This window comes from Oncorhynchus tshawytscha, linkage group LG04 (genome assembly GCF_018296145.1).
Source record: "Oncorhynchus tshawytscha isolate Ot180627B linkage group LG04, Otsh_v2.0, whole genome shotgun sequence".
NCBI lineage: Eukaryota > Metazoa > Chordata > Actinopteri > Salmoniformes > Salmonidae > Oncorhynchus > Oncorhynchus tshawytscha.
In genome coordinates this window covers 39811371-39833445 of record NC_056432.1, presented here as the reverse complement: position 1 = coordinate 39833445, position 22075 = coordinate 39811371, and the positions used below count along the sequence as shown (strand labels likewise).

The 22075-nt window shown below is 44.2% G+C and overlaps 1 protein-coding gene across 3 annotated transcripts in view; it reads left to right on the top strand.

Annotated features, from left to right (window-relative positions):
• The window catches only part of dock8 (dedicator of cytokinesis 8), an 80003-nt gene extending 62202 nt beyond the window's left edge, over positions 1 to 17801 (top strand). For 2 of the 3 annotated variants that reach the window (XM_024418079.2, XM_024418077.2), the window contains exons 30-47: positions 2260 to 2442; positions 2562 to 2688; positions 2871 to 2955; positions 3152 to 3248; positions 3555 to 3689; positions 3781 to 3933; positions 7152 to 7310; positions 7392 to 7492; positions 7836 to 8028; positions 8415 to 8558; positions 9085 to 9216; positions 9389 to 9523; positions 9648 to 9734; positions 9874 to 10110; positions 10266 to 10409; positions 11677 to 11783; positions 13544 to 13714; positions 16829 to 17801. In XM_024418079.2, coding sequence (XP_024273847.1) covers positions 2260 to 2442; positions 2562 to 2688; positions 2871 to 2955; positions 3152 to 3248; positions 3555 to 3689; positions 3781 to 3933; positions 7152 to 7310; positions 7392 to 7492; positions 7836 to 8028; positions 8415 to 8558; positions 9085 to 9216; positions 9389 to 9523; positions 9648 to 9734; positions 9874 to 10110; positions 10266 to 10409; positions 11677 to 11783; positions 13544 to 13714; positions 16829 to 16880 — 2442 coding nt within the window. In that variant the 3' untranslated portion in view covers positions 16881 to 17801. Of the gene's footprint in view, positions 1 to 2259; positions 2443 to 2561; positions 2689 to 2870; positions 2956 to 3151; positions 3249 to 3554; positions 3690 to 3780; positions 3934 to 7151; positions 7311 to 7391; positions 7493 to 7835; positions 8029 to 8342; positions 8559 to 9084; positions 9217 to 9388; positions 9524 to 9647; positions 9735 to 9873; positions 10111 to 10265; positions 10410 to 11676; positions 11784 to 13543; positions 13715 to 16828 lie in introns of those variants that run through there. The other variant, XM_024418080.2, reaches the window with a different exon arrangement.
• Positions 17802 to 22075: the final 4274 nt, after the last annotated feature.

The window sequence follows — 22075 nt, the reverse complement described above, 5'->3', positions numbered from 1 at the left end:
GTACCTCGGATTCAGTCTTTGGCGATTACCACTTCACACCGCGCGATGTTACCAAATGTGAAATCTTGATATCAACCTGGGCCAGATTTGTACGATTTTGCTCCGGTTCTGTCGTCACATTCTGCGATTGGCTTGCTAGGCGACGTCAGGCCGGCATAGGCTGCGTCAACTGCAGCGGTGTATTGGACCTGCGCGTGTGCCCAGCACCGGCGTTGCAAGACTCACTCTATGCTTAATGCGCGAGTGAAGTGAGTTATAAACAAATAAACGGAAAGTATCCATCTTAGAAATGAGTTTTCACGTGCAAACTTTATATGAGCGTTTTATTTTGATGGCCCATTTTGTGCATTAAAACTTCTTATGGCTGGGTGGCAGTATTGAGTAGCTTGGATGAATAAGGTGCCCAGAGTAAACTACCTGCTACTCAGGCCCAGAAGCTAAGATAAGCATAGTATTAGTAGATTTGGATATAAAACACTCTAAAGTTTCAAAAACTGTTTGAATGATGTCTGTGAGTATAACAGAACTCATATGGCAGGCAAAAATCTGAGGAAAAGTCCAACCAGAAAGTGGGAAATCTGAGGGTTGTAGTTTTTCAACTCTTTGCATATCCAAGATACAGTGTAAATTTGGTCCGATTGCACTTCCTACGGCTTCCACTAGATGTCAACAGTCTCTAGAACCTTGTTTGGGGCTTCTACTGTGAAGGAGGGAGGAATGACAGCTGATTGAGTCAGGTGTCTGGCAAAGTGCCATGAGCTCATTCAGGCGCGTTCCCGTGAGAGTTAGCTGCGTTCCATTACATTTCTACAGACAAAGGAATTCTCCGGTTGAAACATTATTGAAGATTTATGTTAAAAACATCCTAAAGATTGATTATATACATCATTTGATGTATGAATGAAATTTTTTTACATTTCGTCTGGCCTGCGCGTCGTGAATTTGGATTTGTGAACTCAAGGCGCGAACAAAAAGGAGGTATTTGGACATAAATTATGGACTTTATCGAACAAAACAAACATTTATTGTGGAACTGGGATTCCTGGGAGTGCATTCCGATGAAGATCATCAAAGGTAAGTGAATATTTATAATGCTATTTCTGACTTCTGTTGACTCCACAACATGGCGGATATCTGTATGGCTTGTTTTTGTGTCTGAGAGCCGTACTCCGATTATTGCATGGTGTGCTTTTTCGGGTAAAGCTTTTTTAAATCTGACACAGCGGTTGCCTTAAGGAGAAGTTTATCTAAAGTTCCATGCATAACACTTGTATTTTCATCAACATTTATGATGAGTATTTCTGTAAATTGATGTGGCTCTCTGGAAAATCACCAGATGTTTTTGAAGCAAAACATTACTGAACGTAATGCGTCAATGTACACTGAGATTTTTGGATATAAATATGAACTTTATCGAACAAAACATACATGTATTGTGTAACATGAAGTCCTATGAGTGTCATCTGTTAGTGAATCATTTTATCTCTATTTCTGCTTTTTGTGACTCCTCTCTTTGTTAGAAAAAAACAGCAATTTTTCTGTGACTAGGTGCTGACCTAACATAATCAGATGGTGTGCTTTCGTCGTAAAGCCTTTTTGAAATCGGACACTGTGGTGGGATTAACAACAAGTTTATCTTTATAATGGTGTAAAATATGTTGGAGGAATTTTAATTATGAGATTTCTGTTTTGCGTTTGGCGCCCTGCACTTTCACTGGCTGTTGTCATATCGATCCCGTTAGCGGGATCTAAGCCATAAGAAGTTTAACAATATCCCATCTGGTAGCCTGATTTCAGATGTGTCATGTACCAAGATGATTAGGGAAATAGTTTTTCTTGCGCAGCATGTCGGCTAAACGTTTACATCGAACTATTAGGCCTATATTAATCTGACTTCACAATAATCGTATGTGCCAGCCGTGTTCCTATTGGTTAGTCACCGGGATTGGCTCGTAGCGCCAGCCACACTACACGATTAAGGCAACGAAATTCGGACACTGCTTAAACTTTGTCAAAGCCTACGATCGCACGTAGCTGCACTTAATCGGCAGACCCTGTCAAACTGAACGAGCCAAGACGCCCGACAATCGTTTACGAGCTAAGAATTTGCCCACGTTGTGGAGATTTTGTCTGGAGTGGCAAAATTGTTGCATAAGATGGCTGAAATCGTTCAGTCTTCAAAAGTCTTAAGGCCGTGGCCACCCTGTGTGTGCATGTTTTCCTATAGTAGTATAACTCTGTCTCTCTCCTCTCTACCAGTCTGGTAAGGCGGTGGCCACCTTGTCAGCAGAGACCAGTCGTAACCTGCTGCTGTGTTTCCTGTGGGTGATGAAGAACGCTGAGAGGAGTCTGATCCAGCGCTGGACTGTCGACATGCCCTCAGCACAGCTCAACAGACTGCTAGAACTACTCACCATCTGTGTTTCCTGCTTTGAGTATAGGGTAACAATGCCTGCACCCTGCATGGAGTACATACCTAATTAATTTATGTAAATATGATGTACATTTTTTTCTCACTGTGTGTGTGTGTGTGTGTGTGTGTGTGTGTGTGTGTGGTGCAGGGGAAGCAGAGCAGTGATAAGGTGAGCACCCAGGCCTTACAGAAGTCCCAGCAGGCCAAGATGCAGCTGGAGGACTCCCTACTGAGGGGCATCGGAGCACGGGGGGAAATGATGCGCCGGGTTGGAGGTCAGTCCCACCCACTACTCTCTCTGAGTGGTCAGAACTACCGTAGCTACATGCACAGTACACGTCTTCTAAGTACATCTCCTGAAGAGCAGCTGAAAAGGGGAGGATGGTACTCCTAGGCTGCTTTTTGATTGAACGAGAGCCTGTCTGCCCTCTTATCCCTGACCCTTTGACCCGGACAGGAAGTGACCGCGCAGGTCAGAGAGAGAACCTACGCTGGAGGAAAGACCTGACGCAGTGGAGGCAGACCAACGACAGACAAGACAAGTGAGTTAGACACACACACACACACACACACACACACGGGTACATATGCAATTCTTGCAAACATGTATTACTCACCTCTCCTGGTAACTATGGCTCAGAAGACCAATTGTCAGGCAGTGTCTTGTGAAGACAATGTCAAGGAAGAGAACCCATAGAGGCAGAACGAGGTCTCATCCTTGTGCCTTTTTACTCTCAGAACGAAAGCAGAGCTGGACCAGGAGGCTCTAATCAGTGGGAATCTGGCTACTGAGTCCAACCTCATTGTCCTGGACCTACTGGAGACCATAGTACAGGTCACAACATCGCTCTCCTTATTGTTTCTCTCTACCTGTTCATCTTTCTTCCATCCTCTTCGATCTTTCCTGTCCTCCTCCCTCTCTCTCTCTCTCTCTCTCTCTCTCGCTCTCTCGCTCTCTCGTTGTGTTGACGACTGCTGATTGTTTGTAGATCAGTCTGTCACCATATACCCACAATGCTTTACGAATTTGATACTCTCTCGAACACGGCCTGCGTCACAATGTCCTCTCTGGTTCCATTGGCTGACCGTATTCTTTCTCTCACTTGTGGTTGGTTGTCATGATAGTCCGTCTCCCGCACAGGCTGTTCCGTTGGCTGACTGTAAGGACAGTGTAGTGGGCGGAGTACTGAGGGTGTTGCTACACTGTCTCACCTGTAACCAGAGTACAACCTTCCTGTCTCACTGCTTCAGCACGCTTCGAGCGCTCATCGTCAAGGTAGAGTGTGTGCGTGTACACACTATGTAGTGACAGTATTCTGTGTTTGTGTGCTGCGTGCGCGTTTGTATACTGACAGTATTGTGTGTAGTTTGGTGACCTGTTGTTTGAAGAGGAAGCCGAGCAGTGTGCCGACCTGTGTCAGAAGGTGCTCCAGTACTGTAGCAGTCATGAGGGTGGAAACAGAAGCCAGGCCTGCGCTACCCTATACCTCATCATGAGATGCAGCTTCAGCTCGGCCAACGTGAGTACACGCACGCACGCACACTGATTCCGTCTCATCCGTTTTCCTCTACCACCCAGCTTTAATGTCTTTTCCATGTCTATTTTGAGCTCAGTGGAGACATTTGCTGAGTGATGTGTTTCTGGGTAGTGAGAAGTGAACAGGGAGATATGTCACTGTCTAACCCCTGTGTCCCAGCCTTTCTGTAAGTAATGTGCGAGTTAGAAAAAGGGGGAGACGGCGCGTGGGAGGGAGAGGGAAGGACAGAAGGTCATCTGAGCTTCTCCCCTCTTGGCACAATCTCTAATTCAGAGTGAATGACCTTTACCTCTTCTGTTTTAAACAACCTCCATAGCCGTGATGTGAAGGATCTCCTTCACCCACTCTTTGTTTGTTTTCATCCCCCTCACCACCTCTCCATATCCCATTTAGCATCTAAATAAAAGCATGAAGCAGGAGGGGTCATATTCATTAGTGCACACCGTTGCAAAACGTAGCCAAGCGTGTTGCCACAAGTTTCTTATTGGACAAGTTCAGGTTGTCCCCTCCCGGTGTCGGGCCATGTTCTTTAGTTTGGTTCCTAGTGAAAAAGACCAGGGTTTTTCCAGGGAGGACATGGATACGAAGAGAACGAGTGAAGGAGAGGAGGGAGGATGGTGAATGAGAGTTTTTGATGGATTGCCAGTGCACAGTTGAAGTGAGGCCATCTTTCGGGATGATGGTGGAGAGATGGAGAGAGGGTAGGGGAGATGGAGACCGAGTGAGGGGATGACAAATAGTGGAAAGAGAAAGAAGAAGGAGTGATGTCATCGCTCAGAGCCCCCCACACAAGGACAACACACACACATGCACACACACATATACACACACACATTGTATCAATGCCAGTGATGGCCGTTTAGGCCTTGGCTCCACGTTGGATTTAACAGAATGGGGCCGTAGAGATGATCCATAGGTGATTATGTCGCAGCTAATGGGAGATCGTTTCCCGCTTTGCTGCTGATGGTGGAGATAGATGGGGTTACACACACACACACACACACACACACACACACACACACACACACACACACACACACACACACACACACACCATGTCAGGGTTAAGCCTTCAATTACCTGGAGGAGACTGTGACACCCTTAACAACAACTGGACTGACCTAGAAAGAAGAAGAAGAGATAGGGACATGACCTGGACAGAGAGAGGGACATGACCTGGACAGAGAGAGGGACATGACCTGGACAGAGAGAGGACATGACCTGGACAGAGAGAGGGACATGACCTGGACAGAGAGAGGGGGACATGACCTGGACAGAGAGACATGGACAGAGGGACATGACCTGGACAGAGAGAGGGACATGACCTGGACAGAGACCTGGACAGAGAGAGGGACATGACCTGGACAGAGACCTGGACAGAGACCTGGACAGAGACCTGGACAGAGACATCGAGACCTAGACCTAGACAGAGACATCGAGACAGACCTAGACAGAGACATACCTAGACAGAGACATCGAGACAGACCTAGACAGAGACATCGAGACAGACCTAGACAGAGACAGAGACATCGAGACAGACCGAGACAGAGACATCGAGACCGAGACAGAGACAGAGAAACGAGACCTAGACAGAGACAGAGACATCGAGACCTAGACGGAGACATCGAGACCTAGACATCGAGACCTAGACGGAGACATCGAGACCTAGACGGAGACATTGAGACCTAGACGGAGACATTGAGACCTAGAGAGACATCGAGACGGAGACCGAGACATCGAGACCTAGACAGAGACATCGAGACCGAGACAGAGACATCGAGACCTAGACAGAGACATCGAGACCATCGAGACCTAGAGACATCGAGACCTAGACAGAGACATCGACATCGACCTAGACAGAGACATCGAGACCTAGACAGAGACATCGAGACCTAGACAGAGACATCGAGACCTAGACAGAGACATCGAGACCTAGACAGAGACATCGAGACCTAGACAGAGACATCGAGACCTAGACAGAGACATCGAGACCTAGACAGAGACCTAGACAGAGAGACATCGAGACCTAGACAGAGACATCGAGACAGAGACATCGAGACCTAGACATCTAGACATCGACATCGAGACATCGAGACCTAGACATCGAGACCTAGACAGAGACATCGAGACCTAGACATCGAGACCTAGACAGAGACATCGAGACCTAGACAGACCTAGACATCGAGACCTAGACATCGAGACCTAGACAGAGACATCGAGACCTAGACATCGAGACCGAGACAGAGACATCGAGACAGAGACATCGAGACAGAGACATCGAGACCTAGACAGAGAGTCACACACAGGTGTGAAAGTAGTAGACCAACAGATAGACCCTTAAAGTGGAATATTTACAACCCCAAAGTCTACTTTATTAGCCAATACACGACTGAGCAAATGTCATTCTTTAATATGTCCTTTTTATAGCTTGCGTTTATGTATACAGCCAGCCATGCTAGTATAACTGTAACGTTAGCCTGTGTTACTGTCCTGAACATCTCTAAAACTAAAAGTGTTGTATTTTTGTAGGAAGAATTCCAGAAAGTTCTAGACCTCAGCTGAATCTGGTAATGAATAATGTGGCCGTTGAGCAAGTTGAGGAGACTAAATGACCTTGTTATACCTTGGATTGCAAACTGTCATGGTCAAAACAAACGGATGGGTGGTTGTACAGATGGGGAAGGTCTGTTTGTAATGAAGACCTGCTCTGCTCTTTAGACTCCACACAGCAAGTCCTGCAGGCTCTAGATTTATCATATCGGCATTATTGCCCGGTCATAAGGTCAGGTGCTGCAAAGAAGGACTAGGAAAACTGCAGCCGGCCCAGAACAGAGCGGAACGTCTCGCTCTTCACTGTAATCGGAGGGATAATATTGCAACAGCTAATGGGGATCCTAATACGATACCTACCTCCACTCTAAGCCCTGATACTGAGGATAGGCCTCCTCCCTGTCAAATCCACCCCTCAGAAATGACTGTCACAGAGGGCCACAGAACAGGTCCCCCGTCTATGTGTGGAGCAGTACTAGCCTGAAGACGAGGCGTGATCTGCCTCTCAAAGAGCACCCTATTCCCTATACAGTGCACTCATTTTGACCCGGGCCCAAAGGAGTGCACTATGTAGGGAATAGGTTGCTCTTTGGGATGCAGACTAGGTCAACCCTAGATGTTCATGTCAGTCCCTCTCCCCCACTGTGCAGAACTTTTCCCGGGTGAAGATGCAGGTGACCATGTCTCTAGCCTCTCTGGTGGGGAAGTCCGATGACTTCCATGAGGAGTACCTCCGCAGGTCCCTCCGCACCATACTGGCCTATGCCGAGGAGGACACAGAGATGCAGAACACACCTCTACCCTCGCAGGTAACGCACACGTTCGCACACGGACTGCGGGAATGTCATTCACAAACATGTTGATATCGACCCCGGCCCTTGTCTGTGTAGGTGGATGAGCTGCTGAGGAACCTGAACAGTATCCTGTCAGACACGGTGAAGATGAGAGAGTTCCAAGAAGACCCAGAGATGCTCATGGACCTCATGTATAGGTACACACACACACACACACACACACACACACACACAGACTCTTGCTTCATGTCTCTGTGGTTTGGTTGTTTCTCCTCTGTTTGTTGCTCACTATGGAAACCATGTGGTAGCAGTTTGGTACAGTGATCTGGGTTTGTGTATGTACAGTAAATACATGCAGGTTGTGTGTGTGGGTGTGAATGCATACTCTCTCAGTGCACGGGTCATCTGCTTACATTCTGCATCTGTAAAAGGCCGATAAAGCTTCAATTTACGTTAGGCTACCTAAAACTGACCGCCAGCCCTCCCAGGGGTCAAGAATTCGGCATCACTCACGCACTTCCTCCCCCCCTCTCTCTCCAGGATAGCAAAGGGTTACCAGACGTCGCCCGACCTGAGGTTGACCTGGCTGCAGAACATGGCGGAGAAACACAAGAACAGGAAGTGTTTTACAGAGTCGGCCATGTGTCTGGTCCACGCTGCAGCCCTGGTGGCTGAATACCTCAGCATGCTGGAGGACCACAAATACCTACCTGTGGGCAGTGTCACCTTTCAGGTGCGGTACACGCACAAACACACAATACTGAATCTGGAATGTTGACTGTGGCCAGAAGGGGGAACTGTACACTGTAAACGTAATATATAGATTGTTTGGCTGCTATCTTGGTTAATCACTTAGGGACAGATGTTTTAGTAAAAAAACGCTATATCAGTAACACCTGATTGGTTGGTTCCCTTTTGTAATACGCTGGATGAGTTTGGTTGGTTGGTTGATCGATTGGTTGTGCAGAACATCTCTCACAACGTGCTGGATGAGTCTGATTGGTTGGTTGGTTGATTGGTTGGTTGGTTGATTGATTGGTTGTGCAGAACATCTCTCCCAATGTGCTGGAGGAGTCTGATTGGTTGGTTGGTTGGTTGGTTGATTGATTGGTTGTGCAGAACATCTCTCCCAACGTGCTGGAGGAGTCGGCAGTGTCCGATGACGTCCTGTCCCCAGACGAAGACGGAGTCTGCTCGGGGAGATACTTCACCACCGGTGGGCTGGTGGTCCTACTGGAGCAAGCAGTAGAACTCTTCAGCCAGGTACGTCAAACACACACACACACACTGAGTGGAGGACATGCGCATGCTAAATAATGGTACTGCTGCACTTACATCAACGCACAACAATCGTACACTACGTGGCCAAAAGTATGTGGACTCCCCTTTTTAAAATGACCTCAACCCCATCGAACTCCTTTGGGATGAATTGGAACGCCGACTGCGGGCCAGGCCTAATTGCCCAACATCAGTGCCTGACCTCAACCCCATCGAACTCCTTTGGGATGAATTGGAACGCCGACTGCGAGGCAGGCCTAATTGCCCAACATCAGTGCCCGACCTCACTAATGCTCTTGTGGCTGAATGGAAACAAGTCCCCGCAGCAATGTTCCAACATCTAGTGGGAAGCCGTCCCAGAAGAGTGGAGGCTGTTGTAGCAGCAAAGGGGGGGACCAACTCCATGTTAATGTCCGTGATTTTGGAATGACACGTACGACGATCAGGTGTCCACAAACTTTCGGGCCATGTAGTGTATGTTGTGAGTGAGTGTCGTTGCTGTTGTTTTCAGGGTGGTCTTTATGAGGCAGTGAATGAGGTGTACAAGATCGTTATGCCTATCCTGGAGGCTCACAGAGATTTCCGGGAGCTGGGCTCCGCTCACCACAAACTCCAGAGAGCCTTCGACAACATCATTCAGAAGGTACAGACAGCCGCATGGACTACCGTTTATGAAGGGCTTTACATCCACAGTACATATGAAGTGTTTACAATTATGGTGAAATGCTTACAATGAAAAAAGCCTTTTTAATTTAAATTTATTTTTTTTATACACAATACTGAGTCTCTTTCATGTGTTTGTCTTGTCGTCCCAGGGCCATAAGAGGATGTTTGGGACATATTTCCGAGTGGGGTTTTATGGGGCCAAGTTTGGAGACCTGGATGAACGAGAGTTTGTTTACAAGGAGCCAGGGATCACCCACCTGCCAGAGATATCCCACAGACTGGAGGTGAGAGAGCGAGAGAGTGTGTGTGAGGATGTGTGCGTGTGCCCACCGTTGTGTGCATGCTTTTACTGTGAGGATATAAGTACTGAATCTATTCACATGAGTACCGTATGCATTGCTGTTGTAGAACTTCTACAGTCAGTGTTTTGGAGATGCCCTGGAGATGATCAAAGACTCCAAAGACATAGACAGGAGCAAACTGGATGCTAACAAGGTACAGTATACGACACTACACTACCAAGTCAACACCAAGTCATTACTGCCGAGTCCCGTTTCACTGCCTTCTCCGACTTGCATATGTCAAACAACAAGATGCATCTCTTCATTTACACCCTCTCTACCCCCCACCCCAGGCCTACATCCAGATCACCTATGTGGAGCCCTTCTTTGACGATTATGAGATGAAAAACCGCCTGACTAACTTTGAGAAGAACTTCAACCTGCGTCGCTTCATGTACACCACGCCCTTCACCAAGGCCGGGCGGCCGCGTGGCGAGCTCAACGAGCAGTACAAGAGGAAGACCATCCTCACCACCATGCACGCCTTTCCCTACGTCAAGACACGCATCAACGTCATCCAGAAAGAAGAGGTATGCTGGTGGAACTGAGCGCGTACAGCTTCTCAATGCCTGGGTCCCTCGTTGCCTTTTGATCATTACGGATATTTCATCTCTCCAAATCTAACTCGCACACTCCCCTTTCATTCTCCTTCCTCTACCCCCCCCTCCCTCCCTCCCATCTCCAGTTTGACCTGACTCCCATTGAGGTGGCCATCGAGGACATGCAGAAGAAGACCAGGGAGCTAGCAGTAGCCACACACAGGGAGCAGCCCGATGCGAAGATGCTCCAGATGCTTCTACAGGGCTCTGTGGGAGCCACTGTCAACCAGGTACCTCCAGCCACCTGCCTTGGCCCCTCAGAATGGAGTCTTTTCCTTGCCTCTCGTCTTTTCTACCCCCGCGTTTGCAGTTTAACATAGAGCTATTTCTGACTTATTGCTGTTACTCAGTTATTGAACGTTACTCCTCGACTCCACACAACAAATAAAGACAAAAAAAACGAGTTTGAAAAGCCGACTGAAGTGGTTCGCATAGTGTATATAGCAGGCAATCGTTTTGTGTTCTCCTGAATCCTCATGAATCTAGAGGAAGCATCCAGTCTTGTAAGTTAACGTGACGATAAACAGCAGGTGGGAGACATGACACATCAAAGAGTCCGGTTCAACCCTAACATCGTCTGTACAGTGCCTCTGCTGATTCGTTTTTAAAACCTTAATTCACAACCTCTCCTTTCATGTCTGCGCTAAACGCGGAAACCCTTTGATCTGATGGCTTACAGCTCCCGTCAAACGTTGGCTAAAACGCTAGAGTAATGATGTAGTTACAACATCAGGCCCCAGCTTTCTCTTGGATCGTCTAATCTGACAGCAACCCCTGCTTTCACCTGCTGACTGTATACACAACCTTAATGCTCACGCCGTCCATAAACAAACACAGCCCTGGGCCTAATCAGTAGAGAGGCACGGTTCCTCCCCCCCCTATGTTCGTCGGTCCGTCTGTCTGTCCAGGCCCTAGCCTAGCACCTCTGCTTCGAATGCTCGTCAGGGCTCGTTTGCTATGCCTAGCGTGACCCGGTGTCACGCGAATGTGCAGTGGTTTCAGGATGATTAGAAGTTAGAATAACAAGATCCCAGAGAGGGAAAGAATGTGAGCCAAAATGGCTGCTCGTAGGCAGGGTTCAGGGGTGACCTTAGCCACACAGCAGGCCAATCCGGGGTCTCTCGTCTGATCTCTTGGCTGAACATCGTGGCCTTTGGACACATTGGCCGTGTCTCATATGGCACCCCGTTCCGTATGGCCTATGAATATATGAAGCTCTGGTCAAAAGTAGTGTCATTTGGGACACGGACATTATTAAGCCTTCTGTTAGGAAGTAGTTTCCTCTACTGAAAGCAAGGCATTCATCATCCACACTCACACACACACTTTCTTCCTCCCGCTCTCCTTCTTCCTCTTTTATACCATTTTCTTCCTCTGTTTTCCTTCTGTTCTTCGCTCTCTCTCCTCCTCCCTCCCGCTCTCTCTCCTCCCTCGCTCTCTCTCCTCCCTCGCTCTCTCTCCCCTCCGTCCCTCCCTCCCGTCTGTCTGTCTGTGTAGGGACCATTGGAGGTGGCCCAGGTCTTTCTGAATGAGATCCCAGCGGACCCCAAGCTCTTCCGTCACCACAACAAACTGCGCCTGTGTTTCAAAGAGTTCATAATGAGGTGAGAGCCAAACCAAACACCACAGAGAAACCCATGGCTCACCAGCCAGCCAATGAGAGCTAAGAAACCCTGACTTGCTTTGGCTGCAGTCCGATTCTCTAATCTTTTCCCCAAAGTGTGCACTCGTTATCAGTTCTGGCACGAATACAGTATTTAGTGGAATATACATTTCTGGCGTTAATGGTGTTAGTGGTGTCTTGAAGCACAGACACTCTCTAAAATAGTACTGTTGCATGGTGGAAATAGAACAGGACACTCAAATAGTACTGTTGCATGGTGGAAATAGAAATGGACACTCAAATAGTACTGTCGTATGGTGGAAATAGAAAAGGACACTCTAAAATAGTACTGTCGTATGGTGGAAATAGAAAAGGACACTCAAATAGTACTGTCGCATGGTGGAAATAGAAAAGGACACTCAAATAGTACTGTCGCATGGTGGAAATAGAAAAGGACACTAAAATAGTACTGTCGCATGGTGGAAATAGAAAAGCAAGCGAATGAAAGTAAAACCAGCTACTGTATGCACACACAGCATCTCAGTCTTGGTAATATGTTATTACTGGAATACATTCATAGGTGATACTAAAGGAAGCTAGACAGGTAACTAAAACATGATTTAATACAACACAACAAGGTATTTCATTTCCCGTTGGGCAAATGAATAAAAGTTGTTTTCCCTTTTAATATCATTCAGCTGCATTTGGTTTTGAATGGAACAGAAAAGTTTTATTGTTGCCTGGGGAGTTAAATTTTATTTAGAATATTTTACAAATAATTTAAACCAACCGTCTAAACGAATGAGGCAGGCGATGTGGTTATTTGGTCCAGGGTGTGTGTCTGTGTGTCCCTGTGTGCAAGAGTGTGTGCCTCGCGTGGGAACGTATCGTTTGCCTCCGAAAGGTGGCTTTCATTTTGGAACCCTCATGCCACATTCCAACTGCCTTGATTCCTGCAAGCAGGCTGGCAAATATTTACCGTCATTTCAAAAAATGTTTATTTTTCTCCATAATCCATGCAAGCTGGCACGAGCTCCTTATATAGTATCCACTTATCATCCTGCTATTTGCGCTGGAAGGGCGATGGTTGCTAGCTACAGCACATTGGAGGTTTTTAAATGATTTTGTTTCCCCCTGTCTTTCCAGCAGTCCCTATGCATTTACCATATACCGTTAGATTACATTTTCCGTATTACTTGCACTAAAAGGGGAGAGATAAGTGCAACCATGTGTTTTGTTTTTTTAAGCATCCTCGTCTTTCCATTTCCCTGTGCCTCGTTTGTCTGTCGCCCATTATGCATGTTGTAATTGTGAATGCAGGCATGACCCTGTTCACGGGAATGAGGTTCAACCTCAGGCTAGTTTGTTTGGTGATCGGTCACTCTACTCCCTGCCACTCTCAGCACAGTACTACAAGACACATTTCTTCCTCGAGCATTCCTGTAGTAAAGTGGCAGGGCTCGGAGAAAGCCCCAATCAAATACAGATGGACACACGGGGGTTGTTTTTAATAAGGTGAAAACATTTATACATTTCAATGTGAACAGATTTGGGGTCAAATCCATGTCAGTCACATTGTTAGCTCAGGAAAGGAACTGGAATCCGTTAATAGAAAATAAGGAAATTAAATGAATTTACTCTGACAAATAATAAGAAAGTCCTCTAAAGATCACTGACCTGAAATGACTTTTCAGGAGGAGATGAGAGGAGACTATTGAGAGAGAGCCTGCAGTATGTCTTTCCCCCACTGTTCCTCTGTAGGTGTGGCGAGGCTGTGGAGAAGAACAAGCACCTGATCACGATGGACCAGAAGGAGTACCAGCAGGAGCTGAAGAAGAACTACAACCGTCTGAGAGAGAACCTGCGGCCCATGCTGGAGAGGAAGATACCCGAGCTCTACAAACCCATCATCAAACCACGCTTGGAGAACAGGTAACTAGTGCTGCGAGGGTTGACTCCTAACCCGCAGTCCCTGCGGTTGTATCTGTGGGGCGGGCGGGTTTAGGGTCATGAAATATTGTGTGGATGAAGGGCTTGTGGGTAGCGGTTGGTTGAGTAAATATGTTTAAAAAATTTTTTAAATTGTATAATTCTTGTGCAGGCTATGTTTACATTTTCTTTAAATTATTTTTGGGCTGTGCCATTAGTGCATAAACCTAAGCTTTAGGGCCTAACTTTACGCGTGCCAAATACCTACACACCAATTGCGAAACCGCTTTTGGGAACAGGCAGAAAAAGTGAACATTTGAGCCACTGAGGCAAAAAGGACAACGCGTAAAGCTGCAAAATGGAAAATAAAGAGAAGGGAGGGCCAGAAAGGTCATGTTTGGGACAGATTTGGTGACATGGTAAAAGAGGATGATAGCAGTGCTGGCTGTGTTATGTATTGATTGTGAGCCGCTACACAAATACCACAGTCACAAGACGGGGACTTCAAATAGGTCTAATGCACGTCAAGGGAACTGTAGCCTACTGTTTAGATGGGTTAAATGGAAACTGAAATCTGGACACTGACTGTAGGTCTATAACCTTTCACACAGAATTCCTGCAGGATTAAGCATTTATTGCAGTAAAATGATACACCAAAAACATTTTGACTCGGGAACAGGAGGGGAGAAATAAGATTTCTTTCTTTCAGCATTTTGAGAGAATGCTAATGTGCATTTGGGGACCGTATGTAGAGGTGCCATCATTATCATAAAATCTGATAAGATTTCAGATCGGCCTGGATGCATATTTTATGTGGCTTGAAATACTATCAGAAACATGTTGGGTTGTCTTCACAGCTTAGTATTTCCTTACAATCAATCAAACTGATGTAATTTGGAGATTTTAAACAGAAAATCTTTCACATTTTTGGGCTTAGTTATTGGATTTTCTCCCCGGTCCCTAAAAGGCTTTGCTCCGCGAAAGAAGCAGAGATGACAGAGCACTTTACCGATGTCAACTAGATTGAAGCATTCATTCAATCATTTATGACATTATTCTGGTGAGCAATGGTTTATTTAGTCTTCAAGGCCACATATAATGACAGAAGAAAAGCTGCATATATCTAAGTTGACTAACAAATAGCCTACCAAAATATCAGGAAATACAGTATAAGCAGAAACATAGCTACACTGAACAAAATTATAAATGCAACATGTAAAGTTTTGGTCTCATGTTTCATGAACTGAAATAAAAAATCCCTGAAATTTTCCAAATGCACTAAAAGCTTATTTCGCTAAAATGTTGTGCACAAATGTGTTTACATACCTGTTAGTGAGCATTTTTCATTTGTAAAGATAATCCATTAACCTGACAGGTGTGGCATATCAAGAAGCTGAATAAACAGCATGATAATTACACAGGTGCACCTTGTGCTGTGAACAATAAAAGACCACTTTAAAATGCCACAGATGTCTCAAGTTTGCAATTGGCATGCTTACTGCAGAAATGTCCACCAGAGCTGTTGCCAGAAAATTGAATGTCAATTTCTCTACCATAAGCTGCCTTCAACGTTGTTTTAGAGAATTTGGGAGTACGTCCAACCAGCCTCACAACCGCAGACCACTTGTAACCACACCAGGACAGGACCTCCACATCCGGATTCTTCACCTGCAGGATTGTCTGAGGGGGTGTGGGGAGAGGAGAGTGCTTGAGGAGTGTTTCTGTCTGTAATAAAGCCCTTTTGTGGCAAAAACCTAATTCTGATTGGCTGGGCCTGGCTCCCATTGTGGGTGGGCCTGGCTGCCAAGTGGGTGGTCCTATGCCCTCCAAGGCCCACCCATAGCCCCAGCCCAGTCATGTCTCTGACTGTAGCCTACAGCGCATTTTTCTTTTTGTTTTTTGTTTGGTAATAATAATTGCCAGCAAACATGAATGTATACATACAAAACACCCCCCAGTCCCGCCCCGCCCGAGGATAAAATTAAATAAAAATGACTAAAATTACAAAAGCAGCACATACATCATGAATTGTTTCAGCAGTTCAAAGTGCCTTCTTTAGCTCCATGAATGCGAGCGGTAGACAGCTCCATATAAATTACATCCCAGAAATGGAGGATCCCATTGACGGATAGAGAGTGAGTGTGGAGGCTTCCGTTGAACTGCAACTAAAACATTGAGCCACACCTGGAAGACCTCTTTACCATAAAGTATCAAGAGGAAGAGGTTTATAAGAAGTTGACATTTTGGAAACTAGACCCTTTGAGTTGAATAACAATCTGTAGGATGTAGCATCAAAGCTGACTTCCAAGGTACACCATGAGCCCTAAAGGGCTAAGGTAGGTAACCTAAGTCGTAAATAAAATGAAAAATGATAAGGTAGGTAGATTTTAAAACGGTCTTTTAAGATCTTGGCATGAGCAATGTCCCTCATACCACTTACAACACGGATTCTCTATCCTTCCATTGAGGAAAACGTATTGGTCGACGACCAAGTAAAAGACCCGAAGAACCCACATACCCATTTACATATACCACCATCTTTCTGCGGTGCGGCAGGTAGTAAACAGCTGTGTTTGTTACAATGGGACCAAAACGTAGCTTACGTTGTTTGATAGAAATGGCTACAGCACATTTTCTATATTTGCGGGTTAGGGTTGGGTGCGTGCATCAGATTTTCACTTTATCGCATATAGTCGGGCGGAAGGGTTATTAGCAATTGCGGGCGGGTGTGGGTAAACAACTACAGGTAACGCATTATCAAAGTGTGCCATGCAGGGTTGAGTCCAGTTGGGACCAAATGTGAGGGGAAATGCTACCCTATTTTCCCTATTTATTACCCTATTTTTGAACAGATACCTGTGGGCCCTGGTCAAAAGTAGTGCACTATATTAAGACTAGCGTTCCATTTGGAACACTATTGATACCTGAATCTGTTTCATAAGAATGCTTCATTTAATTGAATGTTCACCCTATCACCAGTGCGGTTTGCTTCTGTCCTCAATGTGACAGTTTCTGTGTATTATTTTTTGTTTTTTAAATGTTGCCTATTCCACCATGCAAATGTAATTAAACAGTCACATCCTCTCCTCCTCTCCCTCTATGCTCTCCCCTTCAAAGAGATTCCATCAAACGGCTCAGTTTCCGCAGAACCCCGGAGGAAAACTCCTGAGAACGACAGATTTATCTATCTGAGAGAATCTCCAGAGGCCGGAGAAGTAAGGATGTTGTAAAAGTAGAAAAGGAGGTGAAGAGGAGAAGGGAGCTAGCAGTTCTCATTCACCATGGAAGAGCAGTACACACATGATTACACAATGGAGGACTTACAATCATGTCTGAATCAACACATTGCAATACATTGTCATTGCTTGTTGTTTCTTTTTTAACTTTTTTTACAAGAAGCACAAATACATTGTGTGAGACCATAATGAGCACATTACGTAGCAGGTAATGTGCAATATTGAGCAAATTTGGCATTTATCAGTTTTTTTACATTGCTAGTTCTCCTGAGTTCTATGATTACTGTGAGTCCTAACGATGCTGCAAACTGCTGTGGGTTTGAGAAAGAAGGGTAAAAGTCCCACAGTCCCTTGCAGGGCCATGGACTGTGTGTGTGTGTGTGTGTATGTGCGTGCCCGTGCACCACAATACAAGGGAACATGTTTTCTTTTTGTAAGTGTCCAGATAAGGAATGCATGAAATCTGACTCGTACTAAATGACTGACGATAAATCACTCTGTTCTCTGCAAAAGTCCTCCTGGACTTGCACTTGTATGTGTGCAACTCTATAGACTCTCACACTGTAAAAATAGAACTCTCCAGTTAACTCGTAATGCTATATTTGATATATACTTAGTATATACTTAGTAATATATTTAACATTAATATTGAGATGCACTCCATTTTGCCCTCAGAACATCCTGAGGGCAAAATTTGTCGGGGCATGGCTAGAAGGTGTCGAAAGCCTTTCACAGGGATGCTGGCCCATGTTGACCACAATGATTCCCACAGTTGTGTCAAGTTGGCTGGATGTCCTTTGGATGGTGGACCGTTCTTGATACACACGGGAAACTGTTGAGGGTGAAACACCCTGCAGCGTTGCAGTTCTTGGCGCACAAATGTTCAAAGGCATTTAAAAAATGTGTCTTGACCATTCACCCTCTGAATGGCATACACAATCATGTACACTGATTGAAGTGGATTTAATAAGTGACATCCATAAGGGATCATAGCTTTTACCTGGATTTAATGTATCAGTCTATGTCATGGACAGAGTTCCAAGTGTTTTGTACACACTCAGTATATATATACAGTGCCAGTCAAAAGTTTGGACATGCCAATTCATTCAAGGGTATTTCCTTTTTTAAAAAAACTATTTTCTACATTGTACAATAATAGTGAAGACATCAAAACTATGAAATAACACATATGGAATCATGTAGAAACCAAAAAAGTGTTAAACAAATCAAAATATATTTTAGATTCTTCAAATTAGCCACCCTAATGACAGCTTTGCACACTTTAGGCATTCTCTCAAACAGCTTCACCTGGAATGCTTTTCCAAAAGTTTTGAAGGAGTTCCCACATATGCTGAGCACCTGTTGGCTGCTTTTCCTTCACTCTGTGGTCCAACTCATCCCAATCCATCTCAAATGGGTTGAGGTCAGGTAATTGTGGAGGCCAGGTTATCTGGTGCAGTACTCCATCACTCTCCTTCTTGGTCAAATAGCCCTTACACAGCCTGGAGGTGTGTTGGGTCATTGTCCTGTTGAATAACAAATGATAGTCCCACGAAGCGCAAAACAGATGGTATGGCGTATCGCTACAGAATGCTGTGGTAGCCATGCTGGTCTAGTATGAATTCTAAACAAATCACAGACAGTGTCAACAGCAAAGCACCATCACACCACCTCCTCCATGCTTCACGTGGGAACCACACATGCGGAGAACATCCGTTGTTCACCTACTTATAAAGACACGGCGGTTGGAACCAAAAATCTCAAATTTGGACTCATCAGACCAAAGGACAAATTTTCACCGGTCTAATGTCCATTGCTTGTGTTTCTTGGCCCAAGCAAGTCTCTTCTTATTGGTGTCCTTTAGTAGTGGTTTCTTTGCAGCAATTTGACCATGAAGGCCTGACCCACGCAGTCTCCTCTGTGCATTTAATGTTGAGATGCGTCTGTTACTTGAACTCTATAAAGCGTTTATTTGGGCTGCAATTTCTGAGGTGCAGTTAACTCTAATGAACTTATCCTCTGCAGCAGAGGTAACTGGGTCTTTCTTTCCTGTGGGGGTCCTCATGAGAGCCAGTTTCATCATAGCACTTGATGGTTTTTGCGACTGCACTTGAAGAAACTTTCAAAATTCTTGAAATGTTCCAGATTGACTGACCTTCATGTCTTAGTAATGATGGACTGTCATATCTATTTGCTTATTTGAGCTGTTCTTGCCATAATATGGACTTGGTATTTTACTAAATAGGGGTATCTTCTGTATATCACCCCTACCTTGTCACAACACAACTGATTGGCTCAAATGCATTAAGAAGGAAAGAAATTCTACAATTAACCTTTAACAAGGCACACCTGTTAATTGAAATGCATTCCAGGTGACTACCTCATGGTTGAGAGAATGCCAAGAGTGTGCAAAGCTGTCATCAAGGCAAAGGATGGCTGCTTTGAAGAATATCAAATCTAAAATATATTTTGATTGAACTTTTTTTGGTTACTACATGATTCCATATGTGGTATTTCATAGTTTTTGATGTCTTCGCTATTATTCTACAATGTAGAAGATCGTAAAAATAAAGAAAAACCCTGGAATGAGTAGGTGTGTCCAAACGTTTGACTGGTACTATATACAGTTGAAGTCGGAAGTTTACATACACTTAGATTGGAGTCATTAAAACTTGTTTTTCAAGAACTACAAATTTCTTGTAAACAAACTCTAGTTTTGGCAAGTCTGTTGTCATGCACAAAGTAGATGTCCTAAGTAATTTTTCCAACAATTGTTTACAGACAGATTATTTCACTTATAATTCACTGTATCACAATTCCAGTGGGTCAGAATTTTACGTACACTAAGTTGACTGTGCCTTTTAAACAGTTTGGAAAATTCCAGAAAATGATGTCATGGCTTTAGAAACTTCTGACAGACATAATTTGAGTCAATTGGATGTATTTCAAGGCCTACCTTTAAACTCAGTGTCTCTCTTCTTGACATCATGGAACATCTAAAGAAATCAGCCAAGACCTCAGAAAAAAAATCGTAGACCTCCACAAGTCTGGTTCATCCTTGGGAGCAATTTCCAAATGCCTGAAGGTACCACATTCATCTGTACAAACAATAGTACGCAAGTATAAACACCATGAGACCACGCAGCCATCACACCGCTCAGGAAGATGAACATACTTTGGTGCGAAAAGTGCAAATCAATCCCAGAACAACAGCAAAGGACCTTGTGAATATGCTGGAGGAAACCGGTACAAAAATATGTGTATCCACAGTAAAATGAGTCCTATATGGACATAACCTGAAAGGCCGCTCAGCAAGGAAGAGGCCACTTCTCCAAAACTGCCATAAAAATGCCAGACTATGGTTTGCAACTGCACATGTGGACAAAGATTGTAATTTTTGGAGAAATGTCCTCTGGTCTGATTGAAACAAAAACAGAACTATTTGGCCATAATGACCATTGTTTTGTTTGGAGGAAAAAGCAAGCCGAAGAATACCATCCCAATCGTGGCAGCATCATGTTGTGGGTGTGCTTGGCTGCAGGAGGGACTGATGCACTTCATAAAATAGATGGCATCATGAGGATGGAAAATTATGTGGATGTATTGAAGCAACATCTCAAGGCATCCGACAGGAAGTTAAAGCTTGGTTGCAAATGGGTCTTCCAAATGGACAATGACCCCAAGCATACTTGCAAAGTTGTGTCAAAATGACTTAAGGACAACAAAGTCAATAATATAAAATGTGTGGGTCAGAACTGAAAAAGCGTGTGCGGGCAAGGTCTACAAACCTGAATCGGTTAATCTAGCTCTGTCAGGAGGAATGGGCCAAAATTCACCCAACTTATTGTGGGAAGCTTGTGGAAGGCTACCCAAAACGTTTGACCCAAGTTTAATCATTTTAAAGGCAATGCTACCAAATACTAATTGAGTGTATGTAAACTTCTGACCCACTGGGAATGTGATGAAAGAAATAAAAAGCTGAAATAAATAATTTTCTCTTATTCTGACATTTCACATTCTTAAAATAAAGTGTCGATCCTAACTGACCTAAGATTGGAATTTTTACTATAATTAAATGTCAGGAATTGTGAAACACCTTAGCCAAATACATTTAAACTCAGTTTATGTAAACTTCCGACTTCAACTGTGTGTGTGTGTGTGTGTGTGTGTGTGTGTATATATACTTTTTTGTTAGCCTATTATGTCTCTGTAGATACTAACAAAGATTAATTTATTATGTGTTCACAAATGCATCGAGGCACATACATCATAACTGATGCCATCACCAACCAAACCTAAATGGCAAATCTGTATGTACACAGAGACTGAAATGCTATTTAGACGACACATCAGAGAATGAAAATACAAATGTTTACAGTTATGATACATTTATTTTATTTTCTTCATGAAAATATATATTTGAGATAATATACAGTATCATCACTTTAGCTGGCAATAACAATGTTGTTTACCATGACTAAATGTGACAAAGCCAATGCACATATCAAGTTTTTTTTTTTTATTGTATTAGGTGCCAAAATAAAGACATCCTACAATCTATGTTTACTGTACCAACAAGACAGGTTTCAAGTATTTGCCCAGGCTCTTAATCTTGTTTGTTAATGTTGATGTCATGTTGTAGAACGTCATGTATACCAATAGAGAAATCCTTTGTAATACTACTGGGAAAACGCAATACTCTGATTAGAAATACTTATGGGCAAAGAGCCATATATTAATATATGGCTCTGCATATGGGTATTCATTCACATTATATTCTGTGTTCTGTTACATTGTAGCTTCATAATAGTACAGTAAGTGAGTATAGGACATACTGTAGGTAGTGGCCTACCAATAAACACTGGATTCCTTGTTTTTCATTTTGTGGTATTTTTAATCTGTTGTTCATCAGTGCTTTATTGAAAATGTTGGATTTTAATGAATTATAAAGCACACATATCAATGCCATGCAATTGTGTAGGTTACATCTTTGCTGTGGTCATTATTGCCCCACGTAATCACTACATTATCATTAGATTTAGCATAGGCCTAGACTAGAGAACTCATTTCACAATCCACATTCTTGAAAATAGATATATACTTTCGTCAATAGCTTAAAATGTTGGAT